This window comes from Marmota monax, unplaced genomic scaffold (genome assembly GCF_021218885.2).
Source record: "Marmota monax isolate L192 unplaced genomic scaffold, Marmota_monax_Labrador192_F-V1.1 WCK01_AAM20220418_F8-fsc00139, whole genome shotgun sequence".
Lineage (NCBI taxonomy): Eukaryota > Metazoa > Chordata > Mammalia > Rodentia > Sciuridae > Marmota > Marmota monax.
The window spans coordinates 3,744,368-3,771,007 of record NW_026695226.1 but is presented as its reverse complement, the minus strand read 5'-3'; the positions used below and the strand labels follow the sequence as shown (position 1 = coordinate 3,771,007).

Below are 26,640 nucleotides of genomic sequence, written 5' to 3'. Positions count from 1 at the left end.
TATTTTATGAAGAATAATTTGTAGCTGTCAAATATGTAACCTAGTACCAGCTTTCAAATAAGTCATTACATTCTCTCTATAATGCTATTATTTGAATGAACCCATTTAATTTAATATTTAATTGGAAAAAATTAGTAAACTAATCCCTGCTTCCTTAATAGTAGTTCTACTATTTTGCAACTTTGATCATTTGAAGAGGACCCCAATTCAGATTTTACCAAATTCCAATTGATATATATATGTATATATATATATATATATATATATATATATATATATATATATATATATATGTGATGGACACAATACCTTTAATTAATCAATTAATTGATTTTTTTATGTGGTGCTGAGGATCAAACCCAGTGCTTCATACATGCAAGGCGAGCACTCTACCACTGAGCCATAACCCCAGCCCCTCAAATTGACTTTTGTGTTACAGTTGTTTATATAAATGTTATTGATAGATCATTAAAATTTATGAAACAGTGATTAAAAAAACAAATGGAAAGTTGTTTCCAAAAATATGGTATCATTGAATGCTTTGAATATTAAAGAGTTTCACCATTGTCGCAGGCAATACACTGTATCAAGTAAAGAGAAACTAATTATCAAAAATAAAATTATAAGCCTTGATAAAAAATGGAGAAAAAGAAAGCAAACTAATCAGTTTTTAAAAATTTTTATTTATTAATTTTTAGATATATGTGACAATAGAGTGTATTTTGACATATATACATGAAGATAATTTATTCTAATTAGGATCCCATTCTAGTGGTTGTACATGATGTAGAATTACACTGGTTATGTGTTCATAGGTGAGCAAAGGAAAGTTATATCCTATTCATTTTACTGTCTTTCCTATTCCTGCCCCCCTGCCCTCCCTTCATTCCCTTTTGTCTAATTTAATAAACTTCTATTCTTCCTCTCCCTACCCTCCCTTCTTGTGGGTTGGCATCCACATATCAGAAAGAATATTCAGCCTTTGATTTTGGGGGACTGGCTTATTCTGCTTAGCATGATAGTCTCTAATTCCATGCATTTACCACCGAATGTCATAATTTCATTCTTCTTTATGGCTGAGTAATATTCCATTGTGTGTATATCTAACATTTTCTTTATCCATTTACTTGTTGAATGGCACCTAGGTTGGTTCCATAGCTTGGCTATTATGAATCAAGCTGCTATAAACATTGATATGGCTGTATCACTGCAGTATGCTGATTTTAAGTCCTTTGGTTATATACTGAGGAGTGGGATAACTGGGTTATTTCATTCCAAGGTTTCTAATGAATCTCCATGCTGCTTTCCAGAGTGGTTGCATTAATTTACAACCACCAGCAATATATAAATGAACATTTTTTCCTCACACATTTTCCTTGCCAACATTTATTGTTATTTGTATTCTTGATAATTTCCATTCTGACTGGAGTGAAATGGAATCTTGGTATAGTTTTGTTTTGTTTTTTTAAAAGAGAGAGAGAGAGAGAGAGAGAGAGAGAGAGAGAGAGAGAGAGAGAGAGAGAATTTTTTAATATTTGTTTTTTAGTTTTTAGTGGACACAACATCTTTATTTTTTTATTTTTTATTTTTTATGTGGTGCTGAGGATTGAACCCAGTGCCCCGCGCATGCCAGGAGAGCGTGCTACCGCTTGAGCTACATCCCCAGCCCTTGGTGTAGATTTAATTTGCATTTCTTTAATTGCTAGAGATGTTGAACCTTTATTCATATATTTTTTGACCATTTGTATTTCTTCTTCTGTGAAGAACCTGTTTAGTTCCTTTGCCCATTTATTGATTGGGTTGTGTTTTTGTTTGTTTGTTATTAATTTTTTTGAGTTCTTTGTATATCTGGAGATTAATGGTCTAAGGAGCAGATGGTAAAGATTTTTCTCCCATTCTGTAGGCTTTCTGTTCACATTCATATTTCCTTTTCTGTGAAGAAGCTTTGATATCATCCCATTTATTGATTCTTGATTTTACTTCTTTCTCTCCAGCACTCTTGAGGAAGTCAGTTTCTAAGCCTACATGGTGGAGAGTTGGGCCTACTTTTTTCCTCTATTAGGCGAAGTGTCACTGGTCTAATGCCTAGGTCCTTCATCCATTTTGAGTTGAATTTGTGCAGGATGAGAGATGGAGGTTCAATTTAATTATACTACTCATAGATTTCCAATTTTTCCAGCATCATTTGTTGAAGAAGCTATCTTTCCTCCACTATATGTTTATGGTGCCTTTGTCTAGTATGAGACAACTGTATTTATGTGGATATGTCTCTGTGTCTTTTATTCTGTTTCATTGGTCTTTATGTCTGTTTTGGTGCCAATACCGTGCTGTTTTTGTTACTATGCCTCTGTAGTTTAGTTTAAGGTCTGGTATTGTTATACTTCCTGTCACTTTTCTCGCTAAGAATTGCTTTGTCTATTCTGGGCCTATTATTTTTCCAAATGAATTTCATGACTCCTTTTTATATTTCTATGAAGAATATTGTTGGAATTTTAATAAGAGTTGCATTAAATCTATATAGCACTTTTGGTAGTATGGCCATTTTGACAATATTGATTCTACCTATCCAAGAACGTGGGAGATCTTTCCATCTTCTAAGGTCTTTTTCAATTTATTTCTTTAGTGTTCTGTAGTTTTTATTGTAGAGTTCTTTCACCTCATTTGTTATATTGATTCCATTTTTTTTTCTTTTGAGTCTATTGTGAATGGGATAATTTTCCTGATTTCCCTGTCAGCTGATTTTTTCCTTGGTGTATAGGAATGTCATTGATGTATAGGTTAATTTTATATCCTGTTACCTTGCTTTATTTTTTTATGACTTCTAGAAGATTTCTGGTGGGATTTTTGAGACTTCTAAATATAGAATCATTTTTTTCAGCAAAGAGGGATAGATTGAGTTTTTTTTTTTTTTTCCTATTGTAATCCCTTTAATTTCTTTCTTTTCTAATTGCTCTGGGTAGGGTTTCCGTGACTGTTTTGAATGGGGGTGGAGAAAGAGGGCATACCTGTCTTGTTTTAGTTTTTAGATGTATTTCTTTCAACTTTTCTCTATTTAGAATGATACTGGCCTTGGGTTTAGCATGTATTTGCAAAGTTGAGGTATATTCCTACTATCCCTAGTTTTTCTAGTTTTTTGAGTGTGAATGGATGCTGAATTTTGTCAAGTTCTTTTTCTGATTCTATTTAGATATTCATGTCTTCTTGTCTTTTATTCTATTGAAGTGATGTATTACATTTATTGATTTCCATATTTTGAGCCAGCCTTTTATCTCTGGAATGAATCCCACCTTATCATGGTGCACTATCTTTTTAATATGTTTGTGTATATGATTTGCCAGTATTTTATTAAGAATTTTTGCATCATTAGGATTGTTGGTCTAAGGTTTTCTTCCCTTGGTATGTCTTTGTCTGGTTTTGATATCAGGGCAATACTAGCTTCATAGAATGAATTTGGTAGTGTTCCCTCTTTTTTCTATTTTATGGAATAATTTGAGGAGTATTGGTATAAGTTTTTCTTTGAAGATCTGGTAGAAACTCAGCTGAGAAGCCATCTGGTCCTAGGCTGTTCTTTCTTGGTATGTTTTTGTTGGTATCTTCTATTTCATTGCTTGAAATTGATCTATTTAAATTTTGTAGGTTCTCCTGATTCAATTTGGGTATGTTAGATCTCTCTAGGAATTTGTCAGTGTCTTCATGATTTTGTATTTTATTGGCATAGAGATTTTCAAAATTCAGATTATCATCTGTATTTCAGTGGTGTCCATGGTGATATTTCCATTTCATAATGAATTTTAGTAATTTGAGATTTCTTTCTTTCTCTCATTAGCCTGGCTAAGGGTTTGTCAATTTTGTTTATTTTTTCAAAGAAGCAACTTTTTGTTGTATCAATTTTTGAGTTGTTTTATTGTTGTTGTTTCATTTTCATTAATTTCAGCTCTGATTTTAATTACTTTCTGTCTTCTCCTGCTGTTGGTGTTGCTTTGTTCTTATTTATCTAAGGCTTTGAAATGTAAAGTTAGGTAATTTATTTGGTGGCTTTATATTCTTTTAATGAATGAGCTCAATGCAATGAACTTCTCTGTTAGAATCACTTTCATACTGTCCTGAGATTTTGATATGTTGTATTACTATTCTCATTTACCTCCAAGTATTATTTTATTTCATCCCTGATTTTTTCACCTATCCCTTGGTCATTCAGTACTGTACTATTTAATCTCCAGATGTTATTGTAGCTTTTAATTTTTTACTTTATCATTGATTTATAATTGCATTCCATTATGATCTAATAGAATGCAAGGTATTATCTCTATTTTTTTTATTTACTAAGAGTTGCTTTGTGGCCTAAGATATAGTCTATTTTAGAGAAGGATCCATGTGCTGCTGAAAAGGAAGTGTATTCACTTGTTTTGATAGACAAAATATTCTATATATGTCTGTTAAATATAAATTATTAATTGTATTCTTAGTTCTATAGCTTCTTTATTATTTTTCATTTTGAAGATCTATTGAGTGGTGAGAGAGACATATTAAAGTTACCCACTATTATTGTGTTGTGAGATATTTGATTCTTGAAATTGTGAAGGGTTTGTTTGGTGTATGTAAGATGCTCTATTGTTTGGGGCATAACTATTTAAAGCTGTTATGTCTTCTTGATGTATAGTTCCCTTAAGCAGTATGAAATGTCCTTCTTTGTCCTTTCTGCTTAATTTTGGCTTAAAGTCCACTTCATCTGATATGAGGATAGAAATCTTGCTTGTTTACAAGATCCATGTGAATAAAAGATAAGTTTTTTCCCATCCTTTTACCTTCAGTCTGTGGATGCCTTTTCCTGTGAGGTGAGTCTCCTGAAGATAGCATATTGTTGGCTCTTTTTTTTTTAATCCAATCTGTCAGTCTATGACTTTTAATTGATGAGTTGAGGCCATTTACATTCAATGTTATTATTGAGGAATGATTTTTATTCCCTGTCATTTTGATTTATTTCTGGTTTTTTATTTGAATTAATTTCTCCTTTCATTAATTATTCCTTTAGTGTAGTTCTACCCTTTGTTGGTTTTCAGTTTTATTTTTCATTTCTTCTTCATGAAATATTTTGCTGAGTACATTTTATAGTGAAGGCTTTCTGGTTGTGAATTCTTTTAGTTTTTATTTATTATGGAAGGTTTTTATTTCATTGTCAAATCTGAAGCTTAATTTTGCTAGGTATAGTATTCTTGGTTGGAATTCATTGTCTTTCAGAGCTTGGTATATATTAATCCAAGATCTTTTAGCTTTAAGGGTCTGGATTTAGAAATCAGCTGATATCCAGACTGAGTTCCCTCTAAATGTAACCCTTGTTTTTCTCTGGCACTCCTTAAAATTCTATCCTCATTTTGTATGTTAGGCATTTTCTTAATAATCTGCCTTGGTGTGGGTGTGTTATAATTTTTGTATATTTGGGGTCCTGTGTGCCTCCTGTATTTTACCATTTTGTTCTTGAGGTTTTGGAAATTTTCAGATGTTATTTTATTAAAAATATTGTGCATTCCTTTGTTTTATGTCTCTGAGCCTTTGTCTCTTTCCCAATAAATCTTAATCTTTTAATGTTATCGCATATTTCTTGGAAGTTTTGTTCATGGTCTCTTAACATGATCTCTTAACACACACACACACACACATACATACACGCACAGGCATACATATGTGTGTGTGAATATATAAGTGATTTGTTATGGTATATTCATACATGAACATAGCATAGTTTGGTATATTTTATTCCCCAGTACTCCCCAATCTTTCAATGTTTTTCATTTTTAAATAGGTAATTTTTTATTTTCAAAAATGATTTTTGCTCTTTATTCTTGCTTAAAAAAGCTTTTTCCGATCATAGTTTATGAATATACTTCTCTTATTATTTAAAATACTTAATTTTTAAATTACTATAAAGTTCTGTACATTTTCCTTTGTCTCATTGTTCAGAGTTGTTGATAATTTACTCCTATTGTGTAACACACTGGATGTTGAAAATTTCAGAAATACTACTATAATGTATCACATGTATCGCCTTTTCCTTAAATTTATCCCTGCAACTCTGCATAGGATATCTCTTGCCTACTTCCCTATTTTGCCCTATCTAAACCTCTAACACTGCACTCTTACTATTATGAATGAAAATTATCTGTTTCCCCAATTAAACTACTATGTTCTATGTCTGTGTCTTAATTTATGTCTGTATCTCTAGTGTCTAACAATTCTTGATAGTAGTAGACACTTTGTAGATATTTGTGAAATTAATTTGATTTAGAGAGTAATTTTTTTTCCTGGCTGTCTTAATTAGAATGTTATAAGAATAGCTAAGCTCACTCCCTAATTCTGATATAATATCTGCCATTCATTGTGGTCTGCTCTGCTAGGCACTATTTCAAAATGTTATATGCATTATTTTATTGTATTTTACCACAACTATGTGGAGCAGTTAGTGTATTATCCTACTGTACAAGGGAGAAAACTGAGGCCCAAATTCAAGGTAATTTGCCTAGAATTGGAACTTTCAATCCAAGTCTTCAATTAACTTATAAACTCATATGAATTTCTCCTTTGCCTCATTCCTTTCCTGCTTCAATGTTGCCCAATTGCTCAGATTTCTGAAGAGATATTTTAAAAGAAGAGTAGTAGTTTAGTGAGTTCTTTAGCTTGGAGGCATTCCTTTTTGTTTTATTATTATTCAATCCAAAAACTCATTAAATTTGTTATTAAGAAATAAAATAGCATTCATCCCTTTCAATGCCAAAAACTGAATTTGTTAAGACTGTGATCAGAGAAAAAAAGATGGGAAATTAGTCATAGTTTCTCCAGTCATTAAATATTATTGGACTTTACAAAAAGAAGCACTGAAATATTTTGTTTCCTCTAGGTGGGAAAGACCAACAAACTAAATGATGAATGAAGCAGACACCTAGGAAATTATTTCTAGAGAGGACTTGGTGCAACAATACCATTTATAATAAATATTGATTTTTTATTGGTTGTTCAAAACATTACAAAACTCTTGACATATCATATGTCATACATTAGATTCAAGTGGGTTATGAACTCCCATTTTTACCCCAAATACAGATTGCAGAATCACATTGGTTACACATCCACATTTTTACATAATGCCATATTAGTAACTGTTGTATTCTGCTACCTTTCCTATCCTTTACTATCCCCCCTCCCCTCCCCTCCCATCCTCTCTCTCTACCCCATGTACTGTAATTCATTTCTCTCCTTGTTTTTTTTCTCCCATTCCCCTCATAACTTCTTATATGTAATTTTGTATAACAATGAGGGTCACCTTCCATTTCCATGCAATTTCCCTTTTCTCTACCTTTCCCTCCCACCTCATGTCTCTGTTTAATGTTAATCTTTTCCTCCTGCTCTTCCTCCCTGCTCTGTTCTTATTTGCTCTCATTATATCAAAGAAGACATTTGGCATTTGTTTTTTAGGGATTGGCTAACTTCACTTAGCATAATCTGCTCTAGTACCATCCATTTCCCTGCAAATTCCATGATTTTGTCATTTTTTAGTGCTGCGTAATACTCCATTGTGTATAAATGCCACATTTTTTTTTATCCATTCATCTATTGAAGGGCATCTGGGTTGGTTCCACAGTCTAGCTATTGTGAATTGTGCTGCTATGAACATCGATGTAGCAGTATCCCTGTAGTACACTCTTTTAAGGTCTTCAGGGAATAGTCCGAGAAGGGCAATACCTGGGTCAAATGGTGGTTCCATTCCCAGCTTTCCAAGAAATCTCCATACTGCTTTCCAAATTGGCCGCACCAATTTTCAGTCCCACCAGCAATGTACAAGAGTACCCTTTTCCCCATATCCTCGCCAGCACTTATTGTTGTTTGACTTCATAATGGCTGCCAATCTTACTGGAGTGAGATGGTATCTTAGGGTGGTTTTGATTTGCATTTCTCTGACTGCTAGAGATGGTAAGCATTTTTTCATGTACTTGTTGATTGATTGTATGTCCTCCTCTGTGAAGTGTCTGTTCAGGTCCTTGGCCCATTTGTTGATTGGGTTGTTTGTTCTCTTATTGTCTAATTTTTTGAGTTCTTTGTATACTCTGGATATTAGGGCTCTATCTGAAGTGTGAGGAGTAAAGATTTGTTCCCAGGATGTAGGCTCCCTATTTACCTCTCTTATTGTTTCTTTTGCTGAGAAAAAACTTTTTAGTTTGAGTAAGTCCCATTTGTTGATTCTAGTTATTAACTTTTGTGCTATGGGTGTCCTATTGAGGAATTTGGAGCCCGACCCCACCGACTGTAGATCGTAGCCAACTTTTTCTTCTATCAGACGGCGCGTCTCTGATTTGATATCAAGTTCCTTGATCCATTTTGAATTCACTTTTGTGCATGGCGAGAGAAAGGGATTCAGTTTCATTTTGTTGCATATGGATTTCCAGTTTTCCCAGCACCATTTGTTGAAGATGCTGTCCTTCCTCCATTGCATGCTTTTAGCCCCTTTATCAAATATAAGATAGTTGTAGTTTTGTGGATTGGTTTCTGTGTCCTCTATTCTGTACTATTGGTCCACCCGCCTGTTTTGGTACCAGTACCATGCTGTTTTTGTTACTATTGCTCTGTAGTATAGTTTGAAGTCTGGTATCGCTATACCGCCTGATTCACACTTCCTGCTTAGCATTGTTTTTGCTATTCTGGGTCTTTTGTTTTTCCATATGAATTTCATGATTGCTTTCTCTATTTCTACAAGAAATGCCGTTGGGATTTTGATTGGCATTGCATTAAACCTATAGAGAACTTTTGGTAATATCGCCATTTTGATGATGTTAGTTCTGCCTATCCATGAACAGGGTATATTTTCCCATCTTCTAAGATCTTCTTCTATTTCTCTCTTTAGGGTTCTGTAGTTTTCATTGTATAAGTCTTTCACCTCTTTTGTTAGGTTGATTCCCACGTATTTTATTTTTTTTTTTGAGGATATTGTGAATGGGGTGTTTTTTCTCATTTCCGTTTCAGAAGTTTTGTTGCTGATATACAGAAATGCCTTTTATTTATGCATGTTGATTTTATATCCTGCCACTTTGCTGAATTCATTTATTAGATCTAGTAGTTTTTTTGTAGACCCTTTTGGGTCTTCTAGGTATAGAATCATGTCACTGCAAATAGTGATAATTTAAGTTCTTCTTTTCCTATTTTTATGCCTTTAATTTCTTTCGTCTGTCTAATTGCTCTGCCCAGTGTTTCGAGAACTATATTGAATAGAAGTGGTGATAGAGGGCATCCCTGTCTTGTTCCAGATTTTAGAGGGAATGCCTTCAATTTTTCTCCATTCAGAATGATGCTGGCCTGAGGCTTAGCATAGATAGCTTTTACAATGTTGAGGCAAGTTCCTGTTATCCCTAGTTTTTCTAATGTTTTGAACATAAAGGGATGCTGTACTTTGTCGAATGCTTTTTCTGCGTCTATTGAGATGATCATATGGTTCTTATCTTTAAGTCTATTGATGTGGTGAATAACATTTATTGATTTCCGTATATTAAACCATCCTTGCATCCCAGGGATGAATCCTACTTGATCATGGTGCACATTTTTTTTTGATGTGTTTTTGTATCCAATTCGCCAGAATTTTATTGAGGATTTTTGCATCTAGGTTCATTAGAGATATTGGTCTGTAGGTGTCTTTGTCTGGTTTCGGAATCAGGGTGATGTTGGCCTCATAGATTGTATTTGGAAGAGCTCCCTCTTTTTCTATTTCCTGAAATAACTTGAAAAGTATTGGTATTAATTCTTCTTTAAAGGTTTTGTAAAACTCTGCTGTATACAGATCCGGTCCTGGGCTTTTCTTGGTTGTTAGTCTTTTGATTGCTTCTTCTATTTCATCCATTGATATTGGTCTGTTCAAATTGTGTGTATCCTCCTGTCTCAGTCTGTGCAAATCATATGACTTAAGAAATTTATCGATGTCTTCACTATCTTCTATTTTATTGGAATATAGGTTTTCAAAATAATTCCTAATTATCTTCTGTATTTCTGTAGTATCTGTTGTGATATTGCCTTTTTCATCCCATATGTTAGTAATTTGAGTTCTCTCTCTTCTTCTCTTCGTTAGCATGGCTAAGGGTCTGTCGATCTTGTTTAATTTTTTGAAGAACCAACTTTTAGTTTTGTCAATTTTTTCAATAGTTTCTTTTGTTTCCATTTCGTTGATTTCCGCTCTGATTTTAATTATTCCTTGCCTTCTGCTACATTTGCTGTTATTTTGCTCTTCCTTTTCTTGGGCTTTGAGATGAAGTGTGAGCTCATTTATTTGTTGTTTTTTTCTTTTTTTGAGGAATGACCTCCAGGCGATGAATTTCCCTCTTAAAACTGCTTTCATTGTGTCCCATAGATTCCGATATGTTGTGTCTGTATTTTCATTTATCTCTAAGAATTTTTTGATTTCCTCCTTTATGTCTTCTGTAACCCATTTATCATTCAGTAACATATTGTTCATTTTCCACGTGATGTAGGATTTTTCCTTCCTTCTTTTATCATTGATTTCCAGTTTCATTCCATTATGATCAGATAAAATGCATGATATTATCTCCGCCCCTTTATATTTACTGAGGGTTTCCCTATGGCATAATATATGGTCTATTTTTGAGAAGGATCCATGTGCTGCTGAGAAAAAGGTATATCCACTTGATGATGGTTGATATATTCTATATATGTCAGTTAAGTCTAGGTTATTGATTATGATATTGAGTTCTATAGTTTCTTTATTCAACTTTTGTTTGGAGGATCTGTCCAATGGTGAGAGAGGTGTGTTGAAGTCACCCATAATTATTGTGTTGTGGTCTATTTGATTCTGGAACTTGAGGAGAATTTGTTTTATGAACGTCGCAGCACCATTATTTGGTGCATAAATATTGATAATTGTTATGTCTTGTTGGTGAATGGTTCCTTTTAACAGTATATAATGTCTTTCCTTATCCCTTTTGAGTAACTTAGTCTTGAAGTCGATTTTATTTGATATGAGGATGGCCACCCCTGCTTGCTTACGAAGACCGTGTGCGTGGTATATTTTTTTCCCAACCTTTCACCTTCAGCCTGTGTATGTCTTTTCCAATCAGATGTGTCTCCTGGAGGCAACATATTGTTGGATTTGTTTTTTAATCCATGTTACCAGCCTATGTCACTTTATTGGAGAGTTTAGGCCAGTAACGTTTAGAGTTACTATTGATAGATGGTTTGTACTTCCAGCCATGTTTGATTATTTATCTTATTTTTTTTTAATTTAGTTTGTTTCTCCATGATTAGCTTTCCCCCCCACCCTCTGTCTTTACTGAGGCATTTCCCACTGATGGTTTTGGTTATTGTTTTTCATTTCTTCCTCGTGTAGTGTTTTGCTCAATATGCTTTGCAATGCTGGTTTTCTGGCTGCAAATTCTTTTAACTTTTGTTTATCATGGAAGATTTTTATTTCGTTGTCATACCTAAAGCTTAATTTTGCTGGATACAAAATTCTTGGTTGGCATCCATTGTCTTTGAGTGTTTGAAATAAGTTGTTCCAGGATCTTCTCGCTCTCAGCGTCTGTGATGAAAAATCCGTTGTTAACCTTATTGGTTTACCCTGAATGTAATCTGCCTTCTTTCTCTTGTAGCTTTTAATATTTTCTCTTTGTTTTGTATATTGGACATCTTCATAACAATGTGTCTTGGCGTTGGTCTACTGTGATTTTGTATGCTCGGTGTCCTGTATGCATCTACAATTTGTATATCCGTTTCCTTTTTTATTTCTGGAAAATTTTCTATAATTATCTCATTCAGCAGGTTGCTCATTCCCTTGGTTTGAACCTCTATACCTTCCTCTATCCTGATGACTCTTAAGTTTGTTTTTTTTATGTTATCCCATATCTCTTGGATGTTTTTCTCATGATTTTTTACCAGCCTTTCTGAGTTGGCTAGACTCTTTTCAAGATGATATATTTTGTCTTCATTATCTGATGTTCTGTCTTCTACTTGCTCCATTCTGTTAGTGATACTCTCATTTGAGTTTTTAATTTGGTTTATAGTTTCCTTCATTTCTAGAATTATTGTTTGATTTTTTTTATAATCTCTATCTCCTGATGAAGATGCTTAATTTCTTCTTTTATCTGATTATGTAATTCATTTTTATTGTGTTCTTTCACTGTTTGAATTTGCTGTCTCATATCCTCTTTAAGGTTCCATTCCATCTGTCTAAGGTATTCCTTGAGTTCTTTATTTGACCATTTTTCTGATGCCTCTAGGTCCTCCTGAATATTTAGGCTGTCCTTCATTGTTTGTACTCCTTTTCTTCCTTGCTTTTTCATGCTGCTCATGTTACTTCTTGTTTTGTTTGACTGCTGAGTTACTGTTTACTCCTATAAATTTATTTGATGCTTGGGAGGAAAGGTATTAGAAGGGAAGGGAAGAAGTCACTGTCGCTGCCGGTTTCAATGGAGTTATCTCCTCCGCCGCATTCTGGTGACGTCAGTTCGCTGCCATGGTGGTATCCCATGCTAATGGCGACAGTTTCTTCCCTTTGCTGGGTGACCAGTGCAACGGGTGTGTCCTGACTGGCTCTCCCAAGCCCCGTTTCAATCCTGTGGCCACTGCCTATGAAGGCTCAGTTGGCATTAACCTCCGTAGATTCAGAAGGGCCGACCAGTTGTTTCAGCGGGATCATTTAGTGCTGAGTCACAGCAGTTTGTCTGCGAGAAGCAGGTGAACAGGAGCTTGAATTCAGCCGATCCGGGCTCGGTGTGTGTTCTGAGAGGCCCAGACTGTTCACCCCAGATCCATGTCAGCTCAGCATTGCCTAGTGATCCTGAGGAAACAGCATTTAGACGGTTTACGACTCCCTATGCCTGCGCAGCTGAAGAGGTCAGAGACTTGATCTCTCTGCCAATATTGATTTTTTTGAAAAATAAAATTATGCATTACAAATTTACTCCTTTATTTAAATTGTTTTTCTAGGAAGTCATGCATGGAATAGTGATATGAGTCACTACTTTTATTTATAATAAAGTTCAGGTTAACAATAAGTGAACTGATCATAATATTTATATCTTTAACGTTTCATGCCATCAATCATCATTTGAGCAAAAACTAATGTTAAATATATGGAGTTTGATACATTCTTTACTATGTGGAGTTATCTTTTCTGTATTCAGTCAGCTTATATAATGCCTGTAATTATGCTGTAATTTGACCTAGTGAAAATTTGATTTAGTATAATTTATGTTAGTTAATGCTGCATTTGTTATAGTAGCATGTAGAATATTTAAGGGAAAAATCAATACTGTCTTTAGAATTAAATAATTTAAACATATTTAATGTTTCTTCAATGAATTTCTCTTATTTTATTGTGCTACTTCTCAAGGAAATAATGCACTAAGGAAAAAATCATTTTCTGTAAATAAATAGGATTTGAATTCCATATTACTATCTTAATCTGCTGGTATTTATCAGTTATTCATATCTTGATTTAAATACTCATAATGACTTTTTTGACTATTTTAGCCTAAAACAATATCATCTATTCAGATTTCTGTAGGTAGCAATGTTTGACATTCATTCATTTATTCCTCCATTTATCTAATATTCTGTTGCAAATCCTTCCAATTTGTTGAATTTTTGTCTATGATAGTTCAGAGTCTGTAAATAATGTATTTAATTGACCTCTTTTGTTGCTTACATTTTGAGTTATGGTTTTATTTATACTCTACTCAAAAGGACTGAATCTTCTTTTTTGTGCCCTCACCTATACCATCTGCATGGTTTCACATAGTAATAGTTACTCTGGAAATGTTAATTTATACTGAGAAATGAAAATCACAGTTTTTTATTCTCACAGAGTCCCTATCGTTATGCTCACTGACTAACTGCATATCACAGCATAAACTGTACCCCTCCCCTCAACATGGCTGGGTTGAGCAGTATAGTCCAAGTACAGGCTATGAACATGTTCTGGTGGATCATATGCAGAATCTGATACTTAGAAAATGTTGGCATCTTTTTCAAATTCTCATGAAGAATTGTATTAATTTTTAAAATAGCCACAGATATTTTAAAAATGTGTGTTTTACAAAAGAACACATTCTACATATTAAAGGTAATTGTCTCATTTATGTCTTATCATCCAAATTTAGAAAAAAATATATCAAGAATACTCATCACTAAAACAATTCCTAGTTATACTAAGAACATCATATTAATTTTAAAATCATTAATTATAAAATAATTCTACAACTTTATTGTGAATATGTATACATCTAACCTTTAATTTGAATGAATTAAATAGATTCACTCTGATCACCTAGCAACCATCTGCAGTCTCCATTGAAAGTAATAGTTCTTTTTTTTCTAGATGAAAGTTGTTAAGATTTCCTCTTTGGAATCCCAAGTAGTTATGGTCCATGGTACAGTGGAAAGGAATTTTGGAGTCTGGTTTCTATAGTATTTGCCCTGCCACTAACTAGCTACATGGCATCATTTAAATGCTTTTAACCTTTGTTTCTTTATCTGTACAAGAAGGAGTTATTAGATCATTGCTAGGGTTCTTCCAACTGTGATCAGAAGAAATGTAATTGCTTACAGTTAGCCTCAGGTGATCCAACTTCCTAGAAACATTATCACCTGATTTGCTTAATTCACCTTCCATAAATTAAGTAGCCTTCATTTCTAATTGAATACATGCTGCAAGTGAAGGAGTCTGAATCATACTTTAGCATTTAATTCTGAAGCAAACATTCATCAGCATTTAGGCTTAGAATAGAGAATATTTATATTAAGGAGCAAAAAACTTTGTCATGTTGTGACAGCAAAAACATTCTTAGGGGTTTTTAGAATCCTTTGACCATGGATTTTAAGAAGAAATTGATCTTTATTTATTAGTTTTAAATTATCCTTTAGGATAAAATACTCATTAACAACTTGTTGCCATCAGATCCAATTCAATCTCTAGTCTTATCTTGGAGATCAGATTTTGTGTTATCAGATTTGCCTGTATGAGACTTGTTGAAAGTCTTTTGGGTGATGTGTTTATTATCTTAGTCTATCTGCTGATTTTGTGACTGTATGGATTTTTAAAACTCCTTGAATTATATACTTAAAAATCACTGAATTATATTTCATGTAAATTATACTCCAGTGAGTGAGCTGTGCTATTAATTCGTTATTCCTTTGAAGGTAATCCACACTTTTATTTTTTCCTCTGGGAGATCTTAGATTTTAGGAGCTTTGTGGGGTAGGAGTTCAGCATTCCACAATTTCATTATGATCTATGAATTTGTATATCTTGTTATTTTCTTTCATTGGAAAAAGTATATGTTCATGCATTTCATCAATTCTGGAAAATTCTTTCCCACTGTCTTTTTGAAGATTCTTTCTTTCTTTTTATTCTCTTTCTTTGAAGCTTGTATTTTATGATGTGACATTTTCATAGAATATTCTCCAGGTCTTTTAACATCTCTCCTGTTTTCCATGTCTTTATTTCTCTGTGTTCAATTCTAAGTAATTTTTAATATCAAATATAAAAAGGTTATATTTTACTGGAGTATGTATTTCAGTAAATCACTTCTTTCCTTATACTAATCTACTTTTTAAGCCACTTAGTTATATATTTGAAATTTTAGATATTCTGTTTGGTTCTTTTTCAAATGTCCTTCTTTTAAAAATATATTCTTCCTTACTCATGTCTTTAATTCTCTTTGTGACTTACAAATATTTAAATAAATGCAGTTTATATTCTGTGCTTGATACACCTAGAATTCTAAGTCCTTGGAGGTCTAATTCTACTGTTCATTGTTTCTCCTGATTCTCTAATGGTGGCTATTTCCTCATGGGATTTGTCATGTAGGTTTGTGGGTTCCTAATGGCTGAGACTTATTTACAGAAAATCTGAAAACCCAATTTGAGTGTTAACCCTAAAGAAATTATATTTGCTTCTGCCAGATGCTCAGAGCCAATTAAAGGAACTCTTTCCCAGACCACACAATAGTATTAATTTAAATGTAACCTCACCTGAGAGCAAATGTAGATCATTAAGAGAAATATTTTTCTCTCAGAGACAACCTTAAAGAGCAACATCATCATTTTCCTTCTGTGATTTTAGGGCTTTTTAATTTTTAATTTTTTTTTGTTCTTGTTTTGTTGTTATTTTCATGATCCTACCTACCAATCATGATAAAGAGACCTAGCTCCAACTCGTGTTCTTGCTGGATCCTGACCTTTGAATCCTGGTCCCTTTAAGAAAATGAAAAACCTGAGGTCCTGGATAAGGAGCACTCAGGGTAGCCACTACTTTGGACAGTGAGAATAATAAATATAATGATTTGAAAACTATAGAATATTAACTCTAATAATTCATGAATTACTAGTATAAATTACCTAAATGAAGAATATACATGTGTATGGGCATGAAGATGCTTAGGAAATACTTTAAATAAGAATTCATTTTCTTATTGTAGTACCAAGAGTTGCCTGGACAGTACTTTTGTATTCAACCAGTGACACACAAAAGTTTCAGAGACTTTAAAAACATTGTTTTCAAGGTCAAATCAAATTGGAGGCAATCATTCTTCATTCCATTTATAAGACCTAGGTAACTTTTCTCAGTAAAGCTAGTACTGAAAATGCCTTCTTTAAAAAGACAGGTAGTTAGAATACCATACAGAACTCATTTTTGACTGTCAAAACTGAAATTATTTACAAGCCATAGATACATACAACCTTGTAGGCTGACACCTCACTTAACTGTTAAATCACCTAAAGGATTACCTTGTCTTTCTTTTATGTGAATTCAAGAGCACAGAGCTATTTAAAATTCCTTCTCTAGAGAAATTCTATTAAGAGTATTATATTTCTTTGGCAGCCCTAAAAGGAACTAGTCCAATATTTTAACATCATATTTTTAAAGCTATTTTGGGTTATTCTGTAAAGGGTTAGACTGAAACCTGAGAATTGAATTTGTCCTATGTATATGGCATGATTTTTTACCAGTTGTATAGCTCAAAGAGTTCTTTGACACCTGTCTAGTATCTAAGTAAACCACTGTGTATTAGCATAGCAACATTTAAATGTGCAAGTAAAACCACAGGTAAATTGTACTTTCACCTATTACTTTCTCCATATTTGAAAATGCACAAATAGATTATTTTTTTCAATATCTTTATTTTAGTTATTTTCTGTGGGGCTGAGGATTGAACTCAGTGCCTCACATATGCTAGGCAAGTGCTCTACCACCAAGCCACAACCAACAGCCCCTAAATTATGTTTTGCATAAAAGTTTTAGAGTGGTCAGAAAGGAGTAAGAGTTAAAAAAAAACACCTTCATTAAACCATTATAAATAGTCTATAGTCACAGTGCAACTCTGGGGAAAGGCAATTATTAAAGCATAGTTCAGGTAATTTTAAGAGACTGATGCTAATAGATAATAAGCTTGAACATATTCTGAATTATAAAATGGAAAAAATGGACAAAAGAAGACAATAGCAATAATAACTACCACTTATTAGGTTCTGACTAGCACCAGAACTATATTCAATGCTTTCCTTAAAAATAGTCTCAGCTATAAGACACCCTTTTATCAAGTGTTTAATATATACTATGTTTATCCATGGAATAACTTTTTTGAATTAGGTACCCTTATTTTCCTAGTTTTATATTTGGGAAACTGAGTTTCATTCAGATGCCCCAAATCACATAAACTTGAAAGAATTAATTCATATGTACAAGGCATTATTGGCTAACTCTAGAGATTATCCTATACAAATTCCCCATTATAGTATCTTCATCCAACTGCTGTCATCTCAACACATTTCGGGTGTTTTATTGGTCTCATTTTAAAGATGGAAAAATACAGATAATTTATATGAGATTAGTTGTGTGTAACAGTATCAAGATTAAAACTGGTTTAGCTTCCTTGTAGAATCCATATACTTTCCACTATACTATCTGCCTTCATGGCATATCTTTCACTATTCAGTAATTCATTCATTTGCTTATTTATTTAACAAATGTTTGTTGAGCACATTGTGCATGTATTCTTCTGGGCTGTGGACCTACTTAGCAAATGAAAAATGCAGAGTCCTGAAGGTTTCATCCTAGTAGGGGGAGACAGAAATTAAACAAACTGATAAATGTATGTCAATGTTAATAGGTGCAATAAAGAAAATAAAGCATTGCAAATGACTAGAAGATAATGTGATAAAGGGTACTTACATTTTTTAAAGAAGATACTCAATGCAAGGAAATGTGCAACTTTCACTAATATTTTTATAATGCCCCATTTTTTCATTAGGAGAATTGACTCCTTGGTTTATATGACATTGAAACTCAATCTGAGTTTTATCTCTTTCTTTTGGTTCTGGAACAATATGTTTTATTAAAAACCTACCATTTCATTTAAAAAATTATTTTGTGCTGAAATTTTTTTTTTGTAATTCTATACCCCCTACATAATCAAAGCATTTAATGAGTCTCTCTGCCCAGGTCACAAAGCACCTTTGCATCTATGGTTTTTCTTGATATTCTCAATGACCTGATCAGACAAGTTTTATTGTAATCATCATCATTGTTATGCATATTGTCATTACTCTTTATCTTATTTTACATGGGATGTAGAATTCATTCTCGAGCCCCAGGCAAACATGGACAGTTACTCAGGGCTTCTAGCACTCTAGTTCATAACTACTGAACAATTGAAGTTGTTATGAGAGCTAAGATCCATTTTGGTCCATTGTCTAGCAGTTTGGTTAATAACAAAAAGTTATTATTAAATTAATTTGAAAGACTCAAGAAGGAAGAGGCAACCTAGGCTCAGAACCTGGGTTTCCTGACACCCCCCAATCCAGTGCTCTTCACTAGACATCAGTTAGAAGACTGCTTCTTTTAAAGGTTCCCAGGTTTCTTTTATCTAGTGAAATAATCCCAAGCATTGGGAACATCTGAAAATGCATACATTTACACACAGGCATGTGGTTGTTCTCATTTATCTGTGGAGGAAGTACTTCAAAGCCCCCAGGGGATACCTGAAATCTTGAATAATACTGAACTCTCTATGCTTTTTCCCCTGTGCATACATGCCTGTGATTCTTAAATAGTTATTTGAAGAGACAAAATTGGAAATTGTTATCTTTCTAAGTATTTGTAGAAAATACCCTGCTTAATAAGGTGAACAAATATTTGTACTTATTGGGAGAGTATGCTTTTGCAACAATTAAGTAAAAGTGTCTTCTCTTTGTCATTAACACTTGATGTGGGATGTTAGTTCTTAGAAGCAATCTCATGATAAAAGCAGTACTGATGTCAAGAACTAATTGACTGATTTTAATTGAAGAACACTTATATTACAAAGTATATGATGGTAAAGATGTGTTCAACTTGTTTTTGCTTTTCTCTAAAAAGCTGAAAACCTTCTTCCCAGTAGTAATTAAAAATAAACAGCAGTCATTAACTTACTGTGGGGTTCTAATGACCACAAGATTGCTTCCTTGCATGAATGACTTACTGATCTAAAGCAAAGTAATTCAACTTTGAAATTATCTTGAAAATTAAAAACCATCCTAGATAATGAATAGTTTCAATTTCTATAGCACCAATTTATGTGTAATTTTCCTTTTTTATGTGTTCTTCTGTGCATATACAATATGCTAACAAAAAATGGTCTTGCAGGGATTCCACATCATAGAATAGTGTGCCAAATTCAGTCTCTGGTCTTTTTAATCTTGGTGGTGATATTCATTCATTCATTCATTCAGCAAATATTTGTTGAAAAGCTCTTGTGGCTAGACATTTTCTATGGGGCTTTAGAGGTAGGATGATGGGAAGCAGTCTCTGCTCCCCAAAGAATTTATTATTGTGGGATTCAGATAGTACTTGATTCTAATTATGTCTCCTTTATTTAATTGGTTATATCACAATTTACTTAACCAATTATTTTCTGTTGGATACTTAGGTAAATTTATTTTTCACAGGAAGCTATAAAAAGCCTATGTTGGATGCCCCAATCAATAAATAAATATTCACACTTCTGATTATGTCTTGGAATGGATTTCTATAAGTAGAATAAGTAGGTCAAAATGCATGGACATTTTAGTCTTTTGAAACTTTACCAAATTAGTTCCAAAATACAAATACAGACAGAAAGGTTATATTGTTTTTACATTGCCACCAAGAGTGTTTAAGAAATCCTGTCCTTGCTCCTTTTCTTGGTCAGCAATATAGAATATTCTGCTAAATGTATAGTATCTATCATTTATGTTTACATAATCTTAAAAATTATTAAAATGTTTATAGTTTCTAAGAATAATTTGGTGCTGATCAAAAATTCTCAACTGATATTGATAATTTATATCTGACAAGAAATCATCTGGATTATTTTCTTTCTTATAAATGCTGAATTTTAAAAGTCATGTTATAAAAAGTGTCATCTGTTGATTTGAGAACTTTTTTTGAAAAAAAAAATTAATATTATAGTTATCCACTAGTAAATTGGAAATGTTGAATATTAACGTTAATATTCAAATAATTAAAAGCAAATGTTTTAAAACAAATAGATCTCTACTTTGTTAGGACTTACTGAATTTCTTAAGTACATATTTAGGATATTATGAGTTAAATTAAGTAGCAAAACATTATATTTGGTGCTAGTTCATTTTACTTAAGCCCAAAATTCCTACCTATGGAATATGAAAAAAAAAATGTAAATAAGTTTATAGGGAATATGTCTTATTCGCTATATGAAGTCATGGACTGACTTCATGGTTAACTGGTTGCATCTTTGTGACATTTCTGCTGTTCCTGAGTTTGTATGCTCAGCTATTAGATTTCTGCTCTTACCTCAATGGTTACACTTTTCATTTCTAGGACCATGGGACACAAAAACCGGTATGTCAAAGTCCCCCGTGGTCATATCTGGGTTGAAGGTGATCATCATGGACACAGTTTTGACAGTAATTCTTTTGGGCCGGTAAGTCATCTTTTCATGTTGTTGCCAATATAACTGGATCTCAAAAGTGGGAAAATAGGTCATTTGGATAATTCAGTAAAGACTAATTAGGAATTTTATAGTGTAACATTTTATGTTCAAATATTTCCTTTTAAATATAGAACGAAAGATATGTAAACTATCTCACACATGTGTATGTCTGTATGTGTAAAATAATGGAAAATAATTTAGACTACTTCAAAAAACTACTAAAAGGTGCTTTCAGCTACTTGGTCTTAGTTAGAATATCTTTTTTTCACCCACAGGAATGCTTTATAGCATATCCTGTTAGTTGGTGGTTAGCACATTCAATGTATAAAAGACATAAGCATAAATTTTTTAAATTGTTCCTCATATGGAAAGCATTATGGACATTCCTTGAAAAACTTGGAATGGAACCACCATTTGACCCAGGTTTCCCACTCCTGGGTTTATACCCAAAGGACTTAAAAACAGCATATTATAGTAATGCAGCCACATCAATGTTTATAACTGCACAATTTACAATAGCTATATTGTGGAACCAACTTAGATGCCCTTCAGCAGATGGATGGTTAAAGAAACTGGTATATATACACAATCGAATATTACTCAACATTAAAAGAGAATAAAATCATGGCATTTGCAGGTAAATGGATGGAGTTAGAAAAGATAATGGTAAGTGACCTTAGGCAATCCCAAAAAACCAAATGCCGAATGTTTTCTCTGATATGAGGATGCTAATCAATAATAGGGAATGGAGCAGGGCATGGGAGGAATGGAGGAACTTTACATAGGACAAACGAGAGGGAGGGTAAAGGAGGGAATAGAGGTGTAGGAAATCCCTAGTATATGTATGGAGACACGAATGGTGTGAATCTACTTTGTGTACTAACAGAGACACGAAAAATAGTGCTCTATATGTGTACTATGAATTGAAATACATTCTGCTGTCATATATAACAAATTAGAATAAATAATTTTTTTGAAAAGTACAATATTAATAGAAATCATATTTATAACTATAAGAGAGGAAAATTTTACCCTCTCAGGTTCTCAAGGTGACCTGAGAATTAAGTTGACATAAAATAGATTAACAGAAAAAAAAACAACAACATACAAATTTAACATAAGTTTTATGTGGCACAAGAGCTCTCATAAGGAAATGAAGACTTAAAGAAATGGCAATACCTATCTATTTTTGTATTAGGTTGAACCAATAAAGGTAATACAGAAACATAACTAAATTATATGGGGAAGCTAAAGGAAGATAAGAATTATTTTAGTAAGATACATTTGTGCTGAATTCTCAGCTGTGACTCTCCAAGAATGTTTCCTGTCTTTACTAGAAGGAGGGCAAGTACTATAACAGAGTTTTAGTTTGTTTTCAGAAAAAAAAGGGGAAAATTAATATATCCTTCTTCTATCAGCTGTTTTTCAAGTACCTTTAACTCAAAGTAATTTTTATGTCAAAGTGGTGTCTTTTGGGGAAGCATGTTCTGCTAACAGTCATAAGTAATATTTTGTTAGAATTTTAATTTATACAATAAATGCAGATAGGCTTTATGCTGATATTCTATAAAATATGTGGCTGAACTGATATTTTTTGGATTTTTTCATTGTACAACTTACAAAAGTTCTCTATATATTATTGCAATAACTTGTTATATGAAGACTCTTTACTGATGAAAGTGGTACCTAATTCTGATTAGCAGCCTTACCATCAGATTTTTGTAAAGCTAGACATATTTATACTTGTTCTCAATACATATTATAATTTAAGATTGAGTACCTTTATATATGTTTTTGAAATGAAATTTATCCACATAATTTTGTCTAAAATTAAATATTGGTGATCTCTAATGAAACAGTTTTCTTCACATATTATGAAGATCAATGCCACTAAAGGAGCAGCCACTTTAACTTAACTTTGGCTTAAAGTTCAATAATGGAGCTGAAATTGGATAAGGGTATATATAGATCAGTGGGAAAAACTTTAGGAGACTATTGCTATTTCTTTTTTTCTAATTATGATGACAACAACAAATGTACTAAGTCCTTTACTTGCACTGACTAATAATTATACAAAAATAGAATTTAGTCTTGGTAATACATATCAAAAATGAGATACAGACTAGAAATTTTGGAAATGTCGGGTCACTTTGTATAGCTCAAGTGTCTGTTGTGAAGAAATCTAGTAGCAAGTTTGCTGGGAGCCATTAGCCAAGTAGGTATGACAATTTCCTTGCCAGCGTACCCCATGTTGCAGTGACATTGAATGTAAGTGACCTTGCTCAAGGACCAAGGCAGATTAGGGTGTTCCCGGTTTTAAGATAATCTTGTTTAGGGCGTTCCCAGTTTAGGTTCCAGGTTTAAGGTTTAAGATTATTCCTGCTGGGAATAGGGCGTATCCTGCTGCCTGAGTTCCCCTTGAGTTCTCACGGGATTCAGACAATATTTTTTGGAGATAGAAGCCCAGTGGAGGTGGATTTGGGCAGAGAACGTGGATTTGGGCAGAGAACGTGGATTTGGGAAGAGAACGTGGATTTCCCCAGAACGTGTTTGTAGACGGCTGGTGTGAGTTCGGGAATAAAGAGTTGCTGTTTGAATCTACAAGCTGTGTGGTGGCTCGTGATTGTGTGCCCAGCCAGACTGCGGCATTTGTGCCCAGCCAGACTGTGGCATTTGGCGGCTCGTACGGGGAACTTCTGAAGCTTAGAGGTAAGTGAAATTGCTCGCCCCTGAGGAAGAGCGAAAGAATGGGTGACCAACTCAAAAAACAATGTGTTATTGTTTTGATTTATCTTGTTTTTGTTTCAAGCTGCCTATCCCTAGAACTTTCTCAGGCAAACCTGGGAAAATGGTTGACTCAAGGTTTGAAGTTGTTCGCCTCCGAGGAAGAGAAATTGTTAGAGGAAGGAGGCACCCCAGTGAGACCAAGAACAATTAGGGCATATGTTGATACAATACAAAAATGTAGCCCATGGCTTTTTAAAGACAAATTATTAAGTATATCAATGGGACCATCATGGTATCCTGTAGAAGAATTTTTCCTCAACAAGAAAGAGATGGCTAGTTCTGTTTACTACACTTGTCTAAGATCTTGGTTTTTACAGACATCTGATTAATTTACAAAGCTAAAGTGTTAAAATATCAGCCACTAAATATGAAATCAAGTACTCTTTACTTATTAAGTTCCATAAGGTAATATATTTAAACATTATGTGTGTTTTCATAAATTGGTAAATGGAAAAAGGTTTAATATTGCTTTGTGTCTGTGTCTTTGCTGAAACAAGGTTACTAAGTGTTTAGATTCTATCATGTGTAATTTATATACAAAGAGTAGAAAAATTTTCAGTTGGGTTTCAATTATAGTATTATAGTATCATAAAAAAACATGAAAGTCTTTCATCTTATTAAAGTGGAGTAATTTGTCTAAATCAGAAATTTTATAAGAGTTGTTTCAGAATGTAAATTTATAAAAAGGGTTAACAGTTAAAAAAGAGATATAAAAAGATTCAAGATGTGGGAATATATTTTAATATAAAAGGTTAAAGGAAAAAGAAATGATTCTAGATGATATAATCTGTGTGGTAAAGTAAAAAGTTGTAAAATGCCATTTAAAAAGAATTTGAGGAAACTAGACTTAATTTAAAAGCTTGAGAAAGAAAGAAAGAAGAAAAAGATATTTGTACATGGCAGATTGAGACAAAGCTTCTCAATGGAGTTAAAAAAAAAGGCCTTTGGTTGAAGGGCAGCCATGTAAACTAACATTAAAGCGATTTAAACAAAATCTAAGCCTCGTTTAAAAGAGTGAAGTTGTAGGTGGTGAAAAAGTACATTTAAAAGTACAATATAGATGATAATTAAAAGGCTTTAAAAGGTTAAATTGAAGGTGGTTGAGATACCTTCATGGCGGAAAAAAGATTGCTTTATTGCATCATTCGAAGCCTAGTTAATCTTAAAGGCATTACTTTAAAAAAAATGGGAAGATAATAAGAAAAGATATTTAGATAAAGAAGATTAAAAATTTAAAGTGAAAAACTTTAAAGACAGAAGTATAGAAAGTTAAAAACAAAAAAATATAGAAAAGATGTAGAAAGATAAAAAAAATGTAGAAAGACAAGAATTTTAAACCCACAAAATAGGAAACAAGAAAACTAGGAGAGAAAATAAGCAACTAAGGGTAAATATAAAAACCTTAAAAAAAAAATTAGAAGATAGAAATAAGAAAATGGTTGAAAATGTCAAGTAAGGTATTACACAGATAGAAAATGCAAAAAGCTAAGACAACTATTAGATACAGACATATACTTATTAAAGCAAAAAGAGGGAATTGGAAGGGGGTATATATCCCCCAAAGATAAACTTAAAATAACGCTTTTTACTCTAAACTTTTAAAATTTGGATTCATCAGGACTTAGTGCTGCGGAAAGACACATGTATCCAAAAAATGTACATAAGCCTAAGGTACTTTGGAAAGATATTCTAACAGGACAATGGAAAGGTCCTGACCCAGTGATTGTCTGGAGTCGGGGGTCTGTTTGTATTTTTCCACAGGGAGAACAGCAGCCGATTTGGATTCCAGAGAGGTTAACTAAAACAGTTTCTACAGATCGAAAAGAAGATGATTTGACTCAAATCCATAACAGCTGATATCCAGAACTCCAGCTTGGCCATTCTTACATCTGCGACAGTGATTAACCAGTGATGCAATTTTTATTTCCTTGCCAGCGCACCCCATGTTAGTTGTGGTAGTGCTGGCATATCTTTGCTGATGGTGTCACCAGTGATGCAATTTTTCCCAAGGAGCTGTCAATTGGCTTGGTGTCGTGGCATTTCTGTATCCTCCTCCCTTCTGCTAGTGATGGTCTAAAATTTGGGGGCCAATGGCTTATGCTGGACCGGTAGTCAGTGACGGGTATGATCCAATTGCAGTGGTATCAACCTAAGACAGGAGGCTGACGCCTAAAGGTCAGTTTTCCGATGACGGGTAAGAACCATATGTTGAATTGGACAACCTACCAGGCACGGTCCATAAGCCACATTAACCTCACTCCCCCACTGGCACCAAGGCCAAATTTGGGGGCCAACAGAGGTGAGGCAAAGAACCTCACCCCCCACTGGTGCATAGACCTATCCACAAGTATGGCTGTATGCTGGACCGGTAGTCAGTGACGGGTATGATTCAATTGCAGTGGTATCAACCTAAGACAGGAGGCTGACGCCTAAAGGTCAGTTTTCCGATGACGGGTAAGAACCATATGTTGAATTGGACAACCTACCAGGCACGGTCCTTAAGCCACATTGCTTGTTGTTTAATTAATCAGAAGGGGGGAGATGCTGGGAGCCATTAGCCAAGTAGGTATGACAATTTCCTTGCCAGCGTACCCCATGTTGCAGTGACATTGAATGTAAGTGACCTTGCTCAAGGACCAAGGCAGATTAGGGTGTTCCCGGTTTTAAGATAATCTTGTTTAGGGCGTTCCCAGTTTAGGTTCCAGGTTTAAGGTTTAAGATTATTCCTGCTGGGAATAGGGCGTATCCTGCTGCCTGAGTTCCCCTTGAGTTCTCACGGGATTCAGACAATATTTTTTGGAGATAGAAGCCCAGTGGAGGTGGATTTGGGCAGAGAACGTGGATTTGGGCAGAGAACGTGGATTTGGGAAGAGAA

At 33.7% G+C, this 26,640-nt stretch overlaps 1 protein-coding gene across 5 annotated transcripts in view; it reads left to right on the top strand.

Annotated features, from left to right (window-relative positions):
- Nucleotides 1-26,640, top strand: part of Immp2l (inner mitochondrial membrane peptidase subunit 2) — a 905,321-nt gene that overhangs the window by 668,912 nt on the left and 209,769 nt on the right. For all 5 annotated transcript variants that reach the window (XM_058576086.1, XM_046435362.2, XM_058576083.1 and 2 more), the window contains one exon: nucleotides 20,867-20,969. In XM_058576086.1, coding sequence (XP_058432069.1) covers nucleotides 20,867-20,969 — 103 coding nt within the window. The remainder of the gene's footprint in view (nucleotides 1-20,866; nucleotides 20,970-26,640) is intronic.